This window comes from Ochotona curzoniae, unplaced genomic scaffold, assembly GCF_017591425.1.
Source record: "Ochotona curzoniae isolate NIBS_2020 unplaced genomic scaffold, NIBS_Ocur_1.0 scaffold_2453, whole genome shotgun sequence".
NCBI lineage: Eukaryota > Metazoa > Chordata > Mammalia > Lagomorpha > Ochotonidae > Ochotona > Ochotona curzoniae.
Genome location: NW_024467094.1, coordinates 27447298 through 27465656, shown reverse-complemented (window position 1 = coordinate 27465656; position 18359 = coordinate 27447298). Strand labels below are relative to the sequence as shown.

General features: G+C 49.9%; 1 protein-coding gene across 2 annotated transcripts; it reads left to right on the top strand.

The window, feature by feature from the left end:
* Positions 1-45: 45 nt before the first annotated feature.
* Positions 46-6412, top strand: RSAD1 (radical S-adenosyl methionine domain containing 1). Of its 2 annotated transcripts, XM_041001215.1 has the most exons (9): positions 46-183; positions 535-668; positions 768-972; positions 2743-3108; positions 3271-3334; positions 4038-4185; positions 4354-4408; positions 5234-5337; positions 5519-6412. In XM_041001215.1, exons 1-9 carry the CDS (start codon positions 46-48, stop codon positions 5664-5666), a joined length of 1362 nt encoding a protein of 453 aa, XP_040857149.1. In that variant the 3' UTR covers positions 5667-6412. The 2 variants fall into 2 exon arrangements, with proteins under 2 accessions (XP_040857149.1, XP_040857150.1); XM_041001216.1 differs by lacking the exons at positions 46-183; positions 535-668 and having other exon boundaries at positions 688-972; positions 5234-5293.
* Positions 6413-18359: the final 11947 nt, after the last annotated feature.

Below are 18359 nucleotides of genomic sequence, written 5' to 3'. Positions count from 1 at the left end.
CTCGGCTCGGCTCGCTGCCCCGCATCGTCGCGCGGACTGCGCGCCATGGTGCTGCCCCGGGCGCTGGCCCGCGGGTGGACGGCGGCAGCGGCCAGGGCGGCCCAGAGGCGCCGCCGCGTGGACGGCGAGGGAGCGTCCCCGGGGCCGGAGGCGGCGAGCGCGCGCGCGGCGCTCTACGTGCACGTGAGTGAGGGGGCGCGGCTCACAGCGCCCCACGGTGGCCATGGCCACGCGGAGCCCAGTGGGAGGCTGGTCAGGGGACAGGCACACCCGCAGTCTCTCCGGGCCTGCACCCGGGGTCTGGGATGAGGCCCGGCGCCCTCAAGTCACTGATACGCACCAGCTCGGTGACCCTGACTCCGTGATCTCCCGCCTAAGCCCATTTTCTTACAACCTGAGTGTGACCCTCAGGTGTGTGCGTGTGTGTAGGGAATGGGGTACTGTGTGTGGTTTGGATTTCGGATGTCCGGTTGGGATGGAAGTGTGGGCCAGAACCCGCACTTAGGGCCTCCCCACTTTTCTCCTTCCCTGTAGTGGCCCTACTGCGAGAAGCGCTGCAGTTACTGCAACTTCAACAAGTACATCGCCCGTGGAGTGGAGGAGGAGGTGATGAGTCAGTGCCTGGTGACCGAGGCGCAAACACTGCTGCGCATGAGCGGCGTGCAACGGTGGGTGCTATCCCCGGAATGATGGGGGAGTGATATGGCAAGCAGCCGAGCGCACCCCCTCCCCACCATGTCTCATGCTTCCCCACCCCCTCCTCCCAGGGTGGAGTCTGTGTTTTTTGGTGGAGGAACCCCCAGTCTGGCCAGTCCCCACACAGTGGCTGCCATCCTGGAGGAGGTGGCACGGGCAGCCTACCTCCCTGCAGACTCGGAAGTCACCCTGGAAGCTAATCCCACCTCAGCAGCAGGCTCCAGGCTGGCAGCCTTCGGGGCAGCTGGGGTCAACAGGCTGTCCATTGGCCTCCAGGTAAGCCACTTCACCCATTCATTCCAGGGCACCCAGGCCTGCAGTGCTGAGTGGCAGCCACTCCTGAGGCAAGCATCTCATTGATATTCTGGTGTCATTCGGCCCTGTGGTAACACTTTGATAATAACTTGACTACAGGCTGCTTTGCTGGCATTTCAGCTTCCTACAAGCTTTTTCTTGTTGTTCTTTCAGGAGACTAAATTATGTTTTATTTGAAAGGCAAACTTACAGAGAGATCTTCTATCCATTGGTTCACTCCCCAAATGGCTGGTCTGAAGCCATGAACCAGGAGCTTCTTCTGGGTCTCATCTGTGGGTGCCGTGGCCCAAGTGTTTCCCCGACTGCTTTCCCAGGTACATTAGCAGAGAGTTGGATCGTAAGTGGAGCAGCTGGGACTCGAAACGGTATCCATATGGGATGCCAAGATGGCAACATCTTACCCTGAGACATTTTTAGGAGCCACAGGGCTGCACTCTTTAAAAAGCCAGTGTCACGAAAGATGAAGAAAGGCTGGGACTCCAGAGTTCATTGAAGGTGACTCAGGGGACAGTGACAGCTGAATGCAACCCCTGGCTGGGCTGGAAGGGGGACATTACTGCAGTAGGTGTTCCCAGATTTGGATACAACTGTGTCAGGTCATGGTGTTGTGTCAGGATGACCTTTCCTGGAGCCTGTGGCTGGCTGGTGGCACTGTGTGAAAATGTCCTTGTTTTCTTAGTGAAGGCGCACTGAAGTGTTTCAGAGGTGAGGAACAGAATACCTGGGTTGGTTTAGCCAGCAGCTGCCAGCCAAGTAAGCTTGTGAGCACTTAGGATGTGCTTATTTAAATTGGAATCTATTTGTTTATATTTAAAGACTTGCTTTGTCTCTTTGGAAATCAGAGTGATGGAGAGGGAGAGATAAGAAGGATATCTCAGGCACTGCTTCACTCCTCAAACGGCTCCATGGCCAGCGCTAGGCCAAGCCAAAGCCAGGAAGCTGGGACTCTGTTCAGACCTCCCGTGTGGTTCATAGGACCCACACGCTGGGGCCGTCTTCCACTGCTCTCCCAGGCACATTAGCAGGGAGCTGGATCAGAAGCAGAGCAGGCAGAACTCAAACCAGTGCTCTGCCACAGGATGCCAGCAGAGCAAATGGTGGCTTAACCTGCACACCACAGTGCCAGCCCCATTTCAGTTTCAGTTTAAATGGCCACGCCTGGCTAGTGCTGACCTGCAGTAGACAGTGCAGATACAGAATATTTTTATCATGGCAGGAAGTTCTTTTGAACAGCGCTGATCTGTCAGGGATGTTCAGATGGTTCTGGATGACAGTATGCTTATATCTGGAGAGAGACAAAGTGTGGTGAGATGTTGGTGAACCTGGATGCTCTCCTGTCACCTTTCGTACAGGTTTGGTTGCTTTCAAAATAGCAGGTGCAGTAAAGATGGACCCTTGACCTTGACCTTGACTTTGGAGTCAGGTGGGAAGGACCATTGACCTTGACCTTGACTTTGGAGTCAGGTGGTCCTGCCTTCCAGGTCTGACTTTGCAGGTGTAGGTCTTGGGCAGGGCACTTAACGTCTTGGAATCTCAGTTTTCTTATCTGTAAAATGGAGCTAACAGTAGAAGGGTCCAAGAATGAACTTAAATGCAGACAGCACACAGAGATCTTTTGGTGACTGATTGCTCTCAGCACTTGCTTGGCTGTCACGCCCTCACCTTCAGTCCCTGCAACACCCCCGTGATTATGTCTCCTAGCATGCTGACCCCCTGCTCCTGTCTTCCCAGTCCCTGGACGACTCAGAGCTCCGACTGCTAGGCAGGACGCACTCAGCCAGTGATGCTCTGCGGACGCTGGCCGAAGCCAGACGTCTCTTCCCGGGCCGTGTGTCTATAGACTTGATGTTGGGGCTGCCTGCGCAGCAGCTGGGACCGTGGCTAGGGCAGCTGCGGGAATTGCTACAGCACTGTGATGACCACATCTCCCTCTACCAGCTGTCCCTGGAGCGGGGCACCACACTCTTCACCCAGGTGCAGCAGGGTACTTTCCCTGCCCCTGACCCTGAGCTGGCAGCCGACATGTACCAGGAGGGTCGGGCTGCCCTTCAGGAGGCAGGCTTCCGCCAGTACGAGGTCTCCAACTTTGCCCGCAATGTGAGTCCTGGGGTTGATGGTGGTGCTGGGGAGTGGACCAGCAGGGATGGGCCCAGGGCGTTGTGGGTCCCTGCTGCAGGCTTTCCCACCTGAGGTGCCCCAGCCTAAGCAGACACCACTGCCCTCTACCCCCTGCATTGACTGTTCCCTCGCTTCCCACAGGGGGCGCTCAGTACCCATAATTGGACTTACTGGCAGTGCGGCCAGTACCTTGGCATCGGGCCTGGTGAGTGAGCTGCGGTGAACCACAAAAGGGATGACTCAGGAGAGGAACGTCATGCCTGTGTGTGTGAACTTGGCCTCTTAGTAACCTCTTCAAGCCTCCGTTGCTTGTATGCTAAGTGTTCAGCGTGTGTTTTAAGGGGCTTGACATAGTGCCTGGCACCATAGCTCTCTATCTTGGCATGTGTAATCCCAGACTATGGGGCTGGCATTGTGGTACCGCATGTTAAGCTGCTGCCTGCAGTATCAGCATCCCATCTGAGCACTAGTTCGAGTCCCAGCTGCCCCGATTCTGATCCAGCTCCCTACGACTCCACCTGGGAAAGCAGTAGTAGATGACCCCAGTGCTTGAGTCCGTGCCACCCAAGCACTGGGTGGAATTCCAAGGACCTGGCTTCCTCCTGGCCTAGCCCTCATTGTTGTAACCATGCAAGGAATGAGCCAGTAGAGAGAAAATGTTTCTCTGTCCCCTTCTCTCTCTGTTCTGTCTTTCAAATGAATGAGTGAATGAGTCGATGAATGAACATAGAAAGCAAAACCCATACTGCTGGACCCTGCCTCTGATTGGCTGGGGCTGGAATAGGACCCCAGCAATTGCATTTCTAGCTTGCTGGGTGCTGGCAGTCCAACCCCACACTTGGAAGATTGCTGCTTTGCATCTGTACACATACAGTGCTAGCTGCTGCTAATGCTGTTGCCATTTGCAGGGGCCCATGGCCGATTTGTGCCCCAGGGTGCCGGGGGCCAGGCCCGGGAGGCTCGGATCCAGACCCTGGAGCCTGACAACTGGATGAAGGAGGTGATGCTGTTTGGTCATGGTACCCGGAAGCGCACCCCACTGGGCCAGCTGGAGCTGTGAGCATCCGAAGGCACGGGCTCTTGGTGTAGGGGCCCAGCACCATATGCCCTGTGCCTTGTGTGCCCCATTCCATGTGATTCCCACTGACTGCCTAAACATGCATCCCAGCCTAGGGCTTGAAGAATGGGAGAGAAAAGTCCTAAAACATCTCAATTCTCTTTCAGGCTGGAAGAAGTGTTGGCCATGGGGCTACGCACGGATGTGGGGATCACACACGAGGTAAGGGACAGAGTTCTCCACTTTGTTCCCCTGTCCTGTCTCTGGCAGAATCAGTCTCTTGCGTCTCTCCTGCTGCCTCGATATATTCCTCACTCCTTCCTCTGGGATTGGCACCTGGAGGCTGGGTCTTAGCTGGCTGAGACCTGAAGTGCAGAAGCAGTGGGCAGTGTGGTATGATGGTTAGAACCTTACCCAGGGCTACAGAGACCTGGGCCCTACTCCCCATTCTAATGGGGACTAGCCTCTGTTTTCTCAGCAATATGAGGGAGTTGAGGTTGGGGAACATCCAGCCTACAATCCATATAAGGCCTGCAAAGTCATTTGACCTGCCAAGGCAACCTCAGGCGGGACTTGAAATCCAATATCTACAGTGGGATGATTTTTTAAGTTGGTACTTTTGTATGGCCTGCAAATGGCGTTATAAATATCCAAATGGCCCTTGGCAGAAGAAAGGCTCCCAGCTCTGGCTAATGGGTTTTCAGATGACTTTGAGCAGCTCTAGAGCCTCAGATAAGTGGAGATCGATCAGACTCATTGCTGCCCTGAGTGAAGTCAGGGTCCTACAGCCCTGGGCAGGGCTGGCCAAGTGCCCACTGGCAGGAGGGGGAGGGCTAGAGGGAGATCGGGCTTGGCTAAGAGGGGCTTCAACTTGCATGTGAGGTAGGTGTGGAGGTGCTCCCCCACTTTGTGCAGGCCCATGGACTTGGTCTTTGTGTTTATGGGGTCCCCAAGCTGGACTTGACCCACCTTTAGCCCGCGTCTCTGCCAGCCATGTGGCCCACAGTTGCCTGGTCAGCTCCTCTCCTCTGACTCTGCTTTCCCCAGCACTGGCAGCAATTTGAGCCGCAGCTCAGCTTGTGGGCCGTGTTTGGAGCAAGCGAGGAGGTGAGGGCACTGCTGGAGCAAGGCCTGTTGCTGCTCGATCACAGGTGTGTTGGGGCAGCGGGGACTTGGGGAACCCCAGTTGCCGATCTGCAGAATCCAGGGCAAGTGGGAAAGACGAGTGAGAAGGGGGCTGGGAGGGTGGTGCCAGGGTCCTTGGCATCGGTGCTGGATGGGGTTGGAATTGCTAAGACGAAGTAGTCACCTCCAGTCCCCTTGGTTTTCCAGTGGTCTGCGGTGTTCCTGGGAAGGTCTTGCTGTGCTGGACTCTCTGCTGCTCACCCTCCTGCCTCAACTGCAAAAAGCCTGGCAGCAGAGAATCTCCCTCCTGCCAGGAGACCGGCCAGCATCCCCAGCGAGGCCAGGTGGGCTCTGAGAGCTGAGCTGGCCCAGCTTACAGCTATTCTCTCCTGACTGGTACCAGATCTGCTTCATGTGTTATGTGCCCGGCCCTGGCCTCCTGGGAGCTGGGGTTCAGCCAGCGTGTTGGGACTTGTAGACTTATGTGTGTGTTCCGATCACACACAGCAACTACTGGTTACCTTTTCAGTGCCAGCTTGGGAGCTTTTCTCCAGAGACTGAGGTCCTACTCATCATGAGCAGGAGGCTCTGAGACAGACACTGAAGTCCAGAAAGCTGGCTCCCACTAGGTATCCTGAACAGGCTTGGGCTTAATGCAGGAGCAGGATCATTACAAAACTGTGGAGTCTTTTGGAGTCAAGACCATCTGCCCTGTGCAGTGTCCTGTCTGCTGGGAGTGTTTGGGCCGTTTCTTATTGATTCGATTCAGGATCAGTATTTTCAGCAAGACGATGACATGCATGTTGTATCCCTTGGGGTCTGCTGGCTCGACCCGTGGGCTGTAATACTCATTTGCTCACTTGATCTGCATATCTGTTGTACAGATATGTGTTTTCCTCCAAGCAAGGCAGGGCGTCCAGAGACCCCAGGAGGGAGGATCCTATTGCCATATAGTCATTTGCTCCGTGATTTTGGTATTGAACAATGATCGTTGCTCAAATCAATTCGTTAACCGAGTTGTAAGATGTGTGTTTCTGGTCCAATCAGTCCTGTGTGTTAATTGTCATTCAGCCATTAAAAAAAAAAAAAAGCTTTCTTTTTTTGGGAGGGAGGGATGATTCTCTTCACCTGAGTGCTGTGTGTGGAATGTGTGGATGAGAGACAAAGGTGTCGTACTTCCACAAAGGATCTCTGTAAGGGTTATACTGCGTCGTGCCAGGGAATGGCACGATGCCTGCAGTAACTCCGCCAGCTGCATCCTTGAGGACGGGAGACCCATCCTCTCAGAGGCAGGCATGTGTGTTTCTTGTGTGCCCAGCAGGTGTGAGTGCCAGTCTTTCTCTGACCCTGTGTAACATGGTAAGTGTGACCACCTCTCCTTTATTCATGAAATATTCAGCGGATGTTAATGGTGTGCCAGGCAGTGTGCCGGGCCCACGGAGAGCAACAGGAGCTACCCTAGGCTGTGAGGAGCTCACTAGCACATCAGAGATGTGGAAAGTGATCAGCTCCATGGTTGGCAATCACAGTGTACATACAGGCTCTGGGGGTCCTGGGGTGGGGAGCAGGAAGGAACAGGAATATGTTTTTCTCACCACCTCCTCCTGTGCCTCAGGTGTCCTGGGATGCGAGGATGGGGCAGGAGGATGCGAGGAGGAGGCAGGCTGCCCTAGGAGCCTCTTCCCCAGCCTTCCCCTGATCTTGATATTCAAGAAGTAAGCATGAGGCCAGAACAGGTGCCATCAGATAACCTGGGCTCACTCAGGTTTCTCCCAGCTGCCAGGACTCGTGCCACCTGAGATGTCCTGGCCTCCCTGCTGGGGTGTCTCATGGGGCCTGTGCGGAAGGGCTGGGTGAGAGCCAGGGCCAGGTGGGGGTGGCACGGGATCACCTTCTGTTGCTTTGCCAGATGAGTCTGTCCAGGAGGGGGAGCCCAGGAGGCTGTTGTCAGATGCTTCCTAAATGAATCAGGAGGGTTTGGGTACCTGCTTGTCTCCCATCTTCATCCCGAGATACTGAGATGAGAATAGTGGGACATGGCTTTTTGGACATGACAGAGTGGCAGTGCGCCCCTCTCTGTTTCCTGGCTCTCTGGCCACATATGTCCAAGCATTCTCCTTTGAAAGGCAGAACTACAGAAAGGAGAGACAGGGAGAGATCTTCCAGCACTCTACAGATGGCTACACCAAGCCGGGAGCCAGGAGCTTCTTCTGGATCTCCCTTCCTTCTTGAGCTGGGAAGAGGCTGTGGGACTTGCCAGTCTTAGTCATAGGAGTAAGTAGCTGTTCTCCCATCACAGGGACCTGCAGTGTTCAGAAGCCAACTGATTTGTCAGCATGGGGCCCAGATGCTGGGCAGAGGAGCAGCCAGCCACAGTGGACATAAATGGGAGAGGCATTCACAGGCAGGCCCGTGGGTTTTCTTCTTCCGTTCCTCCTTTCTTCATCCCTTCCTTTTTTAAGATTTTTTTTTTTAATTGGAAAATCATATATAGGGAGAGAAAGAGAGAAAGGGCGAAAGATCTTCCATTGGTTGATTCACTTCCCAAGTGGCCGCAACAGCCAGAGCTGAGCTGATTCGAAGCCAGAAACCAGAAGCTTCATCTGGGTCTCCCATGTGAGTGCAGGGTCCCAAGGCTTTGAGCTATCTTCTACCTCTTTCCCATACCACAAGAAGGGAGCTGGATGGGAAGTGGAGCAGCCAGGACATGAACCGGTGCCCATAAGGGCTCCCAGCACTTGCAAGGTGAGGATTCAATCAACTGAGCCATCACACCAGGCCCAGGCCTGCAGGTTCTTACTTGTAGCACAATTGAGGTGAAACTTCCAGATCAAAGTGGTCATCTCGTAATTCTGGGACTAAGCACTTCTTAAGATTCTAGTGTGTATCTTAACAGAAATTCCTACGTACTAATCAGTTTATTTACAGTCTCTTAAAAAAAGGGGTTGGGGCTCGCGTATGTGCTGTTTCAGAGCCTGGTTGTTTTATCTAATATGTAGTGGGCATCTTTCCCTGCCGTATTTATGTACATCCTATTTTTAGTGGGCCCCATGGTGTACTGCTGCATGCTCCTGCCAAGAAACTTAGTTTTCTAGTTCTTTTTTGATGAAGCTTAGTTGGATTTTCAAATCAAATATTTGAAAAATTTTATTTGAGATGCAGAGAGAGAGAAAGATCCAGACAGACGAACTCCTATCTGCTGATTCACTCCCCTAATGCCCAAAAGGGCCTGGACCAAGCTGGGAGCCGAGAACTCAGTTCATGTCTTGCCCATTGGTGCGAGGAGCCCGGCTCCTTGATCTCTGGCTGCTGTCTCCTCTCCCAGGGTCTGCATTTAGCAGGCAGCTCCGATCAGCAGCCAAGACCAAGAAAGCAAAGCCTGACACTGCAGCGTGGACTGCAGGCCAGGCCACGTGCCCTCCTCTGCTTCAGTTTTTGCTAATTATAGACACTTTGGTGATGGATGTGTTCTGTAAATATTTTTTGTGCATTACTTTGATTGCTTTCTCAGATTTTGGACAAATCATAAGAAGTGAATTGCTGGCTTTGAGGTGCTCCTCATCCTTTTCTTGGGGACTCCATGCCAAACTCCCCCCTGGGAGGCCTGCCTGGTCCTTGGTCTCCCCACTTTAATCAACAGCCAGCGTGGTCAGGTTTTCCTGGATCTCATCTGAAGAGAATTCCCCACGTCCCTTGATGAGCAGCTCATGCGCTGGCCCCTTAGCTTTGGCATCTGCTCAGAGTCAAGTCCAAGTGTGAAGGGGAGGTGGCCCTGAGCCACTCAGGAGAGGACAAAACTGTGGCTGTCTCTTGTGCATCAGCTCTGATGTTCTCTCACCCAGACCTCCTTTCCACAGAGCCCAGCTTTCCCTTCCAGCAGCTGACTCCTTCCTTTCCTCTTGGGGGTATTTCAAGCCACCTCTCCAATTAGTCTTGTTAGACAAACAACGAAGTGGAAACACTAGACAGAATCCCAAATGAAAAAGGAAAAAAATCAATCACCTGTAATCAGTGGCCCCGACAAATTAAATTGTTTTGATGTGTCTGTGTCCCTTGTCCTTGTCCAAATGTGCACCACGTGCATGCCCAATTGGGACTCGGGCATGGATCTTGTTGTGCGTTCTGTCCCTTTTGCTTCTCATTTTTCATAAGTCGTTTTCCACATTGCTATGTGGTCATCATCTTTGTCATTTTAATTGTTGCACAGTGTTTCAGTGAATGAATAATTTAATCATCGTTACCCTAATGGAAGTCCCTTATATGGTTACCCGATTTCCCCTGTTAACAGGTAATGCTGCTTCTGCTGTGTGTTAATGGACATAGCATTTTCCTTTACTTGAATTATTCCCTCAGGTCAGCGCCTGAGAATGAGATGGTGGAGTCTAAGGCATGGATTGTTAGCCTTGTTTTTCAAATGGCTTTTCTTTTTTAATTATCATGTTCAAAAAGTAATATAGGCTGCATTTCAACCACACAGAAGAAAATAGAAATTCTACTACCTAGAAATTACCACCGTACATTTGGAAAGCCGTCCCTGCAGATACCGCCTAACATATAACTACATGTGTAAACATTAAAATAAAAATAATTTCTTCACAGGGGCCGGGGGCACTGTGGAGCAGCCGATGAGATACCCTCCCCATATCAGAATGCCTAGGTTCCAGCTCACTCTGTTTTCAGTTCAGCTTCCTACACACATGCATTCTGGAAAGAAGCAGGTGATCGTGGGTCCATCACACTCGTGTGGGAGGTTGTGGTGGAGTTCACAGTCTCTGCTGCTGTGGGCATTTGAGAAGTGCACTGGTAATTGAAAGATGGAGCTCTTTTTGTTGCTCTTTCAAATAAATGAAAATATTTTGGCGAAGTTTTTAAAAAATAGCAATTTCTTCAGGGTTGAGTGTTTGGCTCAGTGGTTGAGACAGTGTGGGGTTTGGAGGGGACAGGTATTGTGGTGCAGTATGTTAATACACTACTTGAGGCACCTGCCTTCCGTATGAGAGTGACTGGTTCTAGTCCCGGTTACTCTGTGCTTCTGATCCAGCTTCCTGCTGATGCATTCAAGAGTTAATGAATGATGGCCCATCGAAAGTAAAGCATGCAAATCAAGTGTGCATCGGTTATATAAAGTCCCATTGCATATGAGAAAAAACCCAAATAGCATCCAAACAAGATAGAGGTCAGTTTTTCTTCACATAAAAGACCTCTGGATATTGCATTTCAGGGTTTGCTTGGTGGACGCACATCCATTGGTCTTGAAGAACCAATGCTTCTGGCTTTTTCCTTACAGACTCCATTTAAGGCTTTCACCCCCAGGGTCTCCCCATGTGATCTAAACATGGTCCTTGGAGCTCCAGCCATTGAGTCTGCATTCCAAGCAGCAAGAAGGAGAAAGACAGCAGTGTGTTGGCATCCTTGAAAGGGCTTTTGCTAGCATGCACCTGCCGCACATCATCACCTTGCTTCTAATTGACTGTCCTTGTCCTCAGGGAAGCTGGGCTGTGTCACTGCTGAGCATGGTGATCCAAAATATGAGGTTGAGTTAATTTCTAAAAGAGGAAAGAAGAAGAAATGGATGATGAGGCAAGTGGGCAACTGCCACCACAGATATCCTTCCCAATCCTTTTCTCCAAGTTGAGGTACACATGAAAAAGTAACTTAAAATAGTCAAATGTGTAAATGGTACCTTGCTTTAATTTACATTGAGGTTTGCCAGGCAGAGGAAACATTCTCTATTGAATATTTAGTTACTGTGTTGGGTGCACAGGGGAACCCTGTGTTACAGCCTGAGCAACAGTGGAGGTTACTGACTGTCTAGGTAGATATTAGGTAACAGGTGCTACAAGTCAATGAGGTCTTCATCTTACTTCCAGGATTGCTTCCAGTGTGCTAGCCTTTTTCTCTTTCAAAGATTTCTTACTTTTTTGGAAGCGAGTCTTGGAAAAATTTCAGTGACATTTATATAGTCAGGTCCATCTGTTGCCTTGTGATTCTCTCAGGCATCTTTCCTCCTCCAGAAATGTGGTCTACAAGGAAGTTGCTTGACGCCTCCCTGGCCCTTCCCTGGCCCCACCCAGGCTCCTCCCAGGTTGCTGTTGCTGATGAAATGTGACAAAATATGATTCTCTTCCTTGGTGTTTCTGTCACTTCTACGCAGCTGGTTTTTTTTTTTTTCTTTAAGATTTATTTTTACTGGAAAGGAAGATTTACAGAAAGGAGAGACCAATCTTCCTTTTGCTGGTTTACTCCCCAAGTAGTTACAACACCTGGAGCTGAGCTAATCTGAAGCCAGGAATCAAGAAATTTCTCTGGGTCTCCTATGCAGGTCTCCCAAGGTTTTGGGCCATCCTTGACTGTTTTCCCAGGCCATAAGCAGATTGTTGAATGGAAGTTGAGTGGCCAGGACATGAACTAGCACCGTATGGCATGCTGGGGGTTGCAAGGTGAGGATTTAGACTATTGTGCCAGGCTCCTACCCAGCTACTCTTAGGCAAATCACTTAACTCTTCCAAGTTCTAGTGTGTGTTTGTGGGTGGGGAGGGGTTAGTGTTCATTTACATATTTGGAAGGTAAAGCAACAAAAATCATCCTTCTGGTTCACTCCCCAAATGACTACCGCAACATGGGCCAAAACCAAGAACTTAGAACTCCATCCAAGTCTCCTATGTGAGTGGCAGGAGCCCAAGCACTTGGGCCATCTTCTGTTGCCTTCCCAGGCACAATAACAGCAAGTTACATCAGAAGTGGACCAACTGGGACTCCAACCAGTGCTCATATGGGATGCTGGGATTGCAGGTGCTGGCTTAACCTTCTGCGCCACAATGGCAGCCCCCTCCATTCCTCCTTTTTTAAGAAGCCTAAGAGTGAGCGGTATGTTCTTGTACCTGCTCTTTTCCAAGTGCTGTTAACCCAAAATAGTCAACACACCAGGGTGGCATATTGTGGGTAGTGTATTCATTCCTTCACAGTGCCCTTGGCATGCTGGCCTAAGGAATGCAGGTCCCGGACAGGAAGTGCTGGGGCCACACTCAACAGCCAGACGTGTCATTTTCTTGTGATGTTGAAGCCCATCCATAGAGAGCCCTGGACTTGGGGAACATTTCCCCCAGTTTCATGTGGAACTGGTCACCTGGGCAGCTCTGAGGGTGTGTGTTACAGGGCCAGCCAACCGCCTCCTGGCAGTGGCCACCCACATGATGTGATGCCTCCTGCTGGCATTTCTCGCTGTCCCCCAGCAGGTCTGGCAGGGATGGCTCCATTCCTCAGCTGACCCACCCAGACAGGAACCATGCCTATCTGCTACCCAGCGCCATGTTAGATGGGACACCCTGAATGTACCTTCCCCTACTCCTCCCTTACTCTGGATTAGCTCCTTCCTGGGGCTCGTCCCCTGACCTAAGGCCTCTAACCTCCTTTCCTGCTGTTCTTCACTCAACCTCAGGTCTAAGCAACTTTCACGGGTCTCTCATGTTTGATCGAGCTTTCTCTGGTACCCTGGGTAAAGACCAGAACTTCCTTCTGGTGCCTGGGAGTTGCACTGATAGGGGAGAGCCCAGGACCTGGATGCAGGGCATCATCATTGAGGAAGCTGTCATGAAAATACCTGCGTCCCAGTCCCTGTCAAAAACAGGCTGCGCACGTTAATGCTTTAACAATAGTAATAAACATAGGAGCTATGAGAACTGTTAAGCTGACAGTCTCAACAATGAACAAGATGTGAGGGCCCCAGGATAGGATAAGGGTCCTCTTACTGCTAGGCTACAGGAACTGGGAGTGTCCCCCTAGGGCCCGGGAAGATAGGCCTGGCTGCCCTGTGAACTGCTCCATTGTAGGCAAGGTGATCAGATTTCCTGTATCCCTATCTGCTCACTTGCACAGCAGGTGCAAATGATATTCTCTACCTCATGGGGATGCTGTGAGTCTTTAAGAACCCAGCACATGAGGTGGGCATTTGGCTTAGGGGTTAAGATACTGCTTGGGTCACCCACATCCAGTATTGGTCTAAGTCCCAGCTCCACTTCCAATGCCAGCTTCTTGCTAACATGTGCCCTGGGAAACAGCAGGGATGGCTTAAGTGGTAGGGTTCCTGTCACCTATGTGGACAAACTGGATTGAGTTCCAGGCTCCCATCTTCCACCTTGCCCAGCCCCAGCTAGTGGGCCAAAAGAAGAAAGTGCTCTGTTGTCCTACCTATCCAATAAAATAATTTTTAAAAAGATTTATTTATTTATTGGAAAGTCAGATATACAGAAAGGAGGAGAGACAGAGAGGAAGATCTTCCGTCCGATGATTCACTCTCCAAATGACCCCAACGGCCGATGCTATGCTGATCCAAAGCCAGGAGCCAGGAACTTCTTCCGGGTATCCCACACAGGTGCAGGGTCCCAAAGCTTTGGGCCATCCTCGACTGCTTTCTCAGGCCACAAGCAGGGAGCTGGATGGGAAGTGGAGCTGCTGGGATTAGAACCGGCGCCCATATGGGATCCCGGGTGTTCAAGGCGAGGACTTTAGCTGCTAGGCCATGCCACCAGGCCCAAATAATTTTTTAAATGAAAAAAATAGCACCCATAACTAACTAAAAATAGGATAATATTTCATTATTGAATAGGAAATATTTAATTAAAGTTAAAATTTTTATACACCCAGAGATAGTAATAAAAATCCACAGGAGAAAATATTCACAAATCCCATATCTATATGATTTATCTATAATATGTAAAAACTGCAAATCAACAATTAAAAGATGACCCAAACGAAAAACAGGCAAGGAGCCAGCATTGTGGCATAATGGGTTAGGCAGCTCCTTGTTATGATGTTCTATCAGAGTTCCCATTTGAGTTCTGGCTGCTCGGCTCCTGATCCAGCTTTCTGCTAATGTACCCAGACAGGCAGCAGATGATGTTCCAAGTGCTTGGGCTGCTGTCACCCAACCGTATGGGAGACCAGGATGGAGTTCCTGACTCCTGATTTCAGCTTAGCGTAGACTTGACCGGGCATACTGGCAATGAATCATCAGATAGAAGATTCTGTGTTTGTGTCTCCCTCTCCTTCTGTCACTCTGCCTTTCAAATAAATGAATAAATCTTTTATAGGAAATGGGGAAAACATTTGGGTAGACAATTCTCCAATGAAAATAACAAAATGACCAATAAACATGAAAAGGTGGTCAGTATCATTAGTCATTAAGAAAATGAAAATCAAAACCACACTCAGATGCTTATAACACAAATTTTTTTATAAAGGAAAAAACTGTTGACACATATGTGGGGAAATTGGAACCCTAATGTACTGCTGGTGAGAATACAAATGGGGCAGCTGCCATGGAAACAGGCTGCAGCTCTTCCAAAGTTAATCCGAGGTTTACCAGATGACCAAACAACTCCACTCTTAGATATATACCCAAGAGGATTAAAAACATATCATTATGCAAAAATGAGTATATACATATTTGTAGCATTATTCACAATAACCACAAGGTGGAAACTGCCCAGTAACCATCAGTTAATGAATGGGTAAATAAGATGTGGTGAAACATTCAGCAGTAAGGAGAGATGAAACCACGATGATGCATACTGCACACTGAACCTTGGAAACACGCTAAGTGAAACAAACCACACACAAAAGGCTGCCTGGTGTGTGATCTCATATCTGTGAATTGTCCAGAATGGCAAATCCGTGGAGATAGAAAGTCATTTTCAGGGACATGGAGTTGTGGGGGAGGCAGAAAGGAGAATGATGAGTGGGTGTAGGGTTTCTTTTGGGGTGATGGAAATACTCTAGAATTGCATTGTGGTGATGATTGTGCAATCTTGTGAGTATATTACAGCCCACTGCATTTTGGTTTTGGTTTTTTGAGAGGCAGGATGTGAGCATCTTCACCTCGCACCCAAACACCTATCTTGCATTGTATACTCTAAAATGGTGAATTGTAGGGCCCGGCGCGGTGGCGCAAGTGGTTAAGTCCTCGCCTTGCACGCCCGGGATCCCATATGGGCGCCGGTTCTAATCCCGGCAGCCCCGCTTCCCTTCCAGCTCCCTGCCTGTGGCCCGGGAAAGCAGTCGAGGACGGCCCAAAGCTTTGGGACCCTGCACCCGCGTGGGAGACCCGGAAGAGGCTCCTGGCTTCGGATCGGCATAGTATCGACCCGTTGCGGCTCACTTGGGGAGTGAATCATCGGATGGAAGATCTTCCTCTCTGTATCTCCTCTCTGTATATCCGCCTTTCCAATAAAAAATAATAAAAATAAATCTTTAAAAAAAAAATAAATAAAAAAATAAAATGGTGAATTGTAGATGATGGAAGATTTTATATAAATTATCTCAGTTTTTACAACTAAGTCAGTTTATATACTTGTAATCAGGAAGCTAGTCAGTAAGTCCTTGGTAAAGTTATTTGCCATTTAGCTTAAATTGCCCTGGAGTTGTGGTGTGGTCTGGATCAGTTGGAAGGAAACAGTAATCCTGAGAGGAACAATATTTTTAGAGAGTGCATTTACATCCTTAACTGTGCAAAGTTTCTTCTTCACTTATTTTCACCCTGAGTCTGGATTTGATGTGTAAGATATATGGGGCCCGGCGCAGTGGCGCAAGTGGTTAAGGTCCTCGTCTTGCACGGCCAGGATCCCATATGGGCGCCGGTTCTATCCCGGCGGCCCCACTTCCCTTCCAGCTCCCTGCCTGTGGCCCGGGAAAGCAGTCGAGGACGGCCCAAAGCTTTGGGACCCTGTACCCACGTGGGAGACCCGGAAGAGGCTCCTGGCTTCGGATCGGCCGTTGCGCTCACTTGGGGAGTGAATCATCGGACGGAAGATCTTCCTCTCTGTCTCTCCTCTCTGTATATCTGCCTTTCCAATCAAAAAATAATAAAAATAAATCTTTAAAAAAAATGAAAAAAAGATATATGGAAGCCTTTGTATATTGCTTCTACGTTACATTTCAGTGGCGACTCTTGATATTTTTAAGGTGTGAAATGGATTTCCAGGGCTCTTGTTGTGTGGTTAAGTGTGTCAACTGTGTGAGTTCAGTGTTACCACATGCCTTGGGCAACCTCTTAAGGTCAAGCCTGGGGCTGAGTGGGATACCCACTGACACTTCTGTGCCTTCCAAACTAAGGGACTTAGGACACAACTAAGGCTGCCAAATTTAGCAAATAAAAATATGGATACCCAATTCATATAAGCCGTGGATAGATTTTTAGTGTAAATATGTCCCAAGTATTGCAAGGAACATACTTACACCACCACCACAAAACACTGCATTTGTTTTATCTGATATTAAAATTTCACTGAGCGTATTTTGTCTGGCAGCCTTAGATTGGCCTCTTCATTTCTATGAAAGGAGTCTTGAGGCAATCACAGTTCTCAACCCACTCACCCGGCTCCAACATTTTTGCTGGAGAAGAGACTGACTCAGTGGGATTAAATGACCTGACCCCAGGTCATCTGGCTTGAAAATTATAGAGCCAGGGTTTGAACTTGGGTGTGTCCGGGTAGCATGATCTGCTCAGTGGAGCTCCAGACAGATGTGCAGTGACCTACTTAATGAGAACAAGGGAGCTGTGAGCACAGTCTGTGAGAGCAGAAGCGTTCATGGACTGAGAAGGTGCCTTGAATAACAGTTGGGAAGTCAGACTTTTTTTATATGTATAAATTATTTAAAGAGTTATTTATTTCATTTAAGAGTTATAGAGAGAAAAATAGACAGAGAGAGATCTCCCATCCACTGCTTCACTCCCTAAATGACCTCCATGGTCAAAGCTGGACTGGTCCGAAGCCAGAAGCCAGAAGCTTCATCTGGATATCCCTCATGGGCGCATGGTCTCAAGGCTTTGGGGTATCCCTTCACTGCTCTCTCAGGCCATAGTCAGGGATCTGGACCATAAGTGAAGCAGCTGGAACATGAATTGGAACCCATATAGGATGCAGGCACCCCCAGGTGGAAGATTAGCTTGCTATGCCATCGCACTGGTCTTGAGAGACTTTTATAGCAAGACACAGATGGAAAGAATCACCCCTCCAGTCCTTCACTTCCCAAATGTCTATGATGGCTGGGGTCCCAGCCTAAACCAGGAGCCTGGAACTCAATCCAGGTTCTCACGTGGTTAGCAGGAGCCAATTACTTGAACCATCACTGGGGCTGGGACCTAAACCCAGGTCCACCCTCATGGACACAAGCAGCTTAGCTGCTGGGTAAATGACAGCCCCAAGAATCACATTTGGAGCAGCAGTTTTATTTACTATTACTCAAATGACCACCAACTTTGTGACTTAAAGTGACACTGTTTATTACGTGACAGCCTAGGGATCAGAAGTCTATAATCTCCAAAGTCCCATAGCTTAGCTCCTCCTGGCAGCTTGAGGAAGAAATCCATGTGAGTTCTCCTAAAGACTGTCCCTTTTTTGGCTCACAAACCACACTCTGACCTCAGCTTCCACCCTGGCATCTTCCTGTCTGACCCTGATCCTGACCCAGCCACCTCCCTCTTTGAATATCCTCAATGGTGACATGACCCATCAGATCACCCAGGATTATCTCCAAATCCTCAATCCCATCTGCAAAGTGACCTGGGTCATGGAAAGTAGCATATTCACAGTGGCTTCTGTTGACTAGGCGGTGTGCATCCTTGCAGGGGGTGTGTGCCAATGCTCTGCCTGCCACACTTTCTAAGAGCAAAAACCTCTGCAGTATTTGCCTGTCCTGGACCTTCTTCATTCCATGTTCAGACGATCTTTGCTTACATGTTTGGGTGGCTGTTTTCATCCATCCTAGGAAGTGGGTGAAGGTGATACAGAGAAAACTCTGGAAGGCCAGAGGCATTCGGCCTCCCCTTCCTTCCACCGGCCACAGCTCTGGCCTATAGTACTGCAACAGTGAGGCAATTTTTCAGTACCCCACACGAGGCAGAAGCTCCCAAGGGGCGCCAGCTCTCTCCACCCCGAGCCTGCCCACAACAGTAGCCTCTCCTGACCAGGACTGGGAGGGGAGCGGTGTGGTCTGAGAATTTCCTTTTGGGTGGGTATCCTCACACAGAGCCCTGGAACTCAGGCCTCTG

What these genes read in the sequence shown, in the direction of transcription:
- RSAD1 (XM_041001215.1), top strand. Translation starts at nt 46, where the DNA reads ATGGTGCTGCCCCGGGCGCTGGCCCGCGGGTGGACGGCGGCAGCGGCC. An exon ending in CGCATGAGCGGCGTGCAACG is followed by an intron (nt 669 to 767) that starts GTGGGTGCTATC and finishes CCCTCCTCCCAG; the next exon opens with GGTGGAGTCTGTGTTTTTTG. An exon ending in TCTCCAACTTTGCCCGCAAT is followed by an intron (nt 3,109 to 3,270) that starts GTGAGTCCTGGG and finishes CGCTTCCCACAG; the next exon opens with GGGGCGCTCAGTACCCATAA.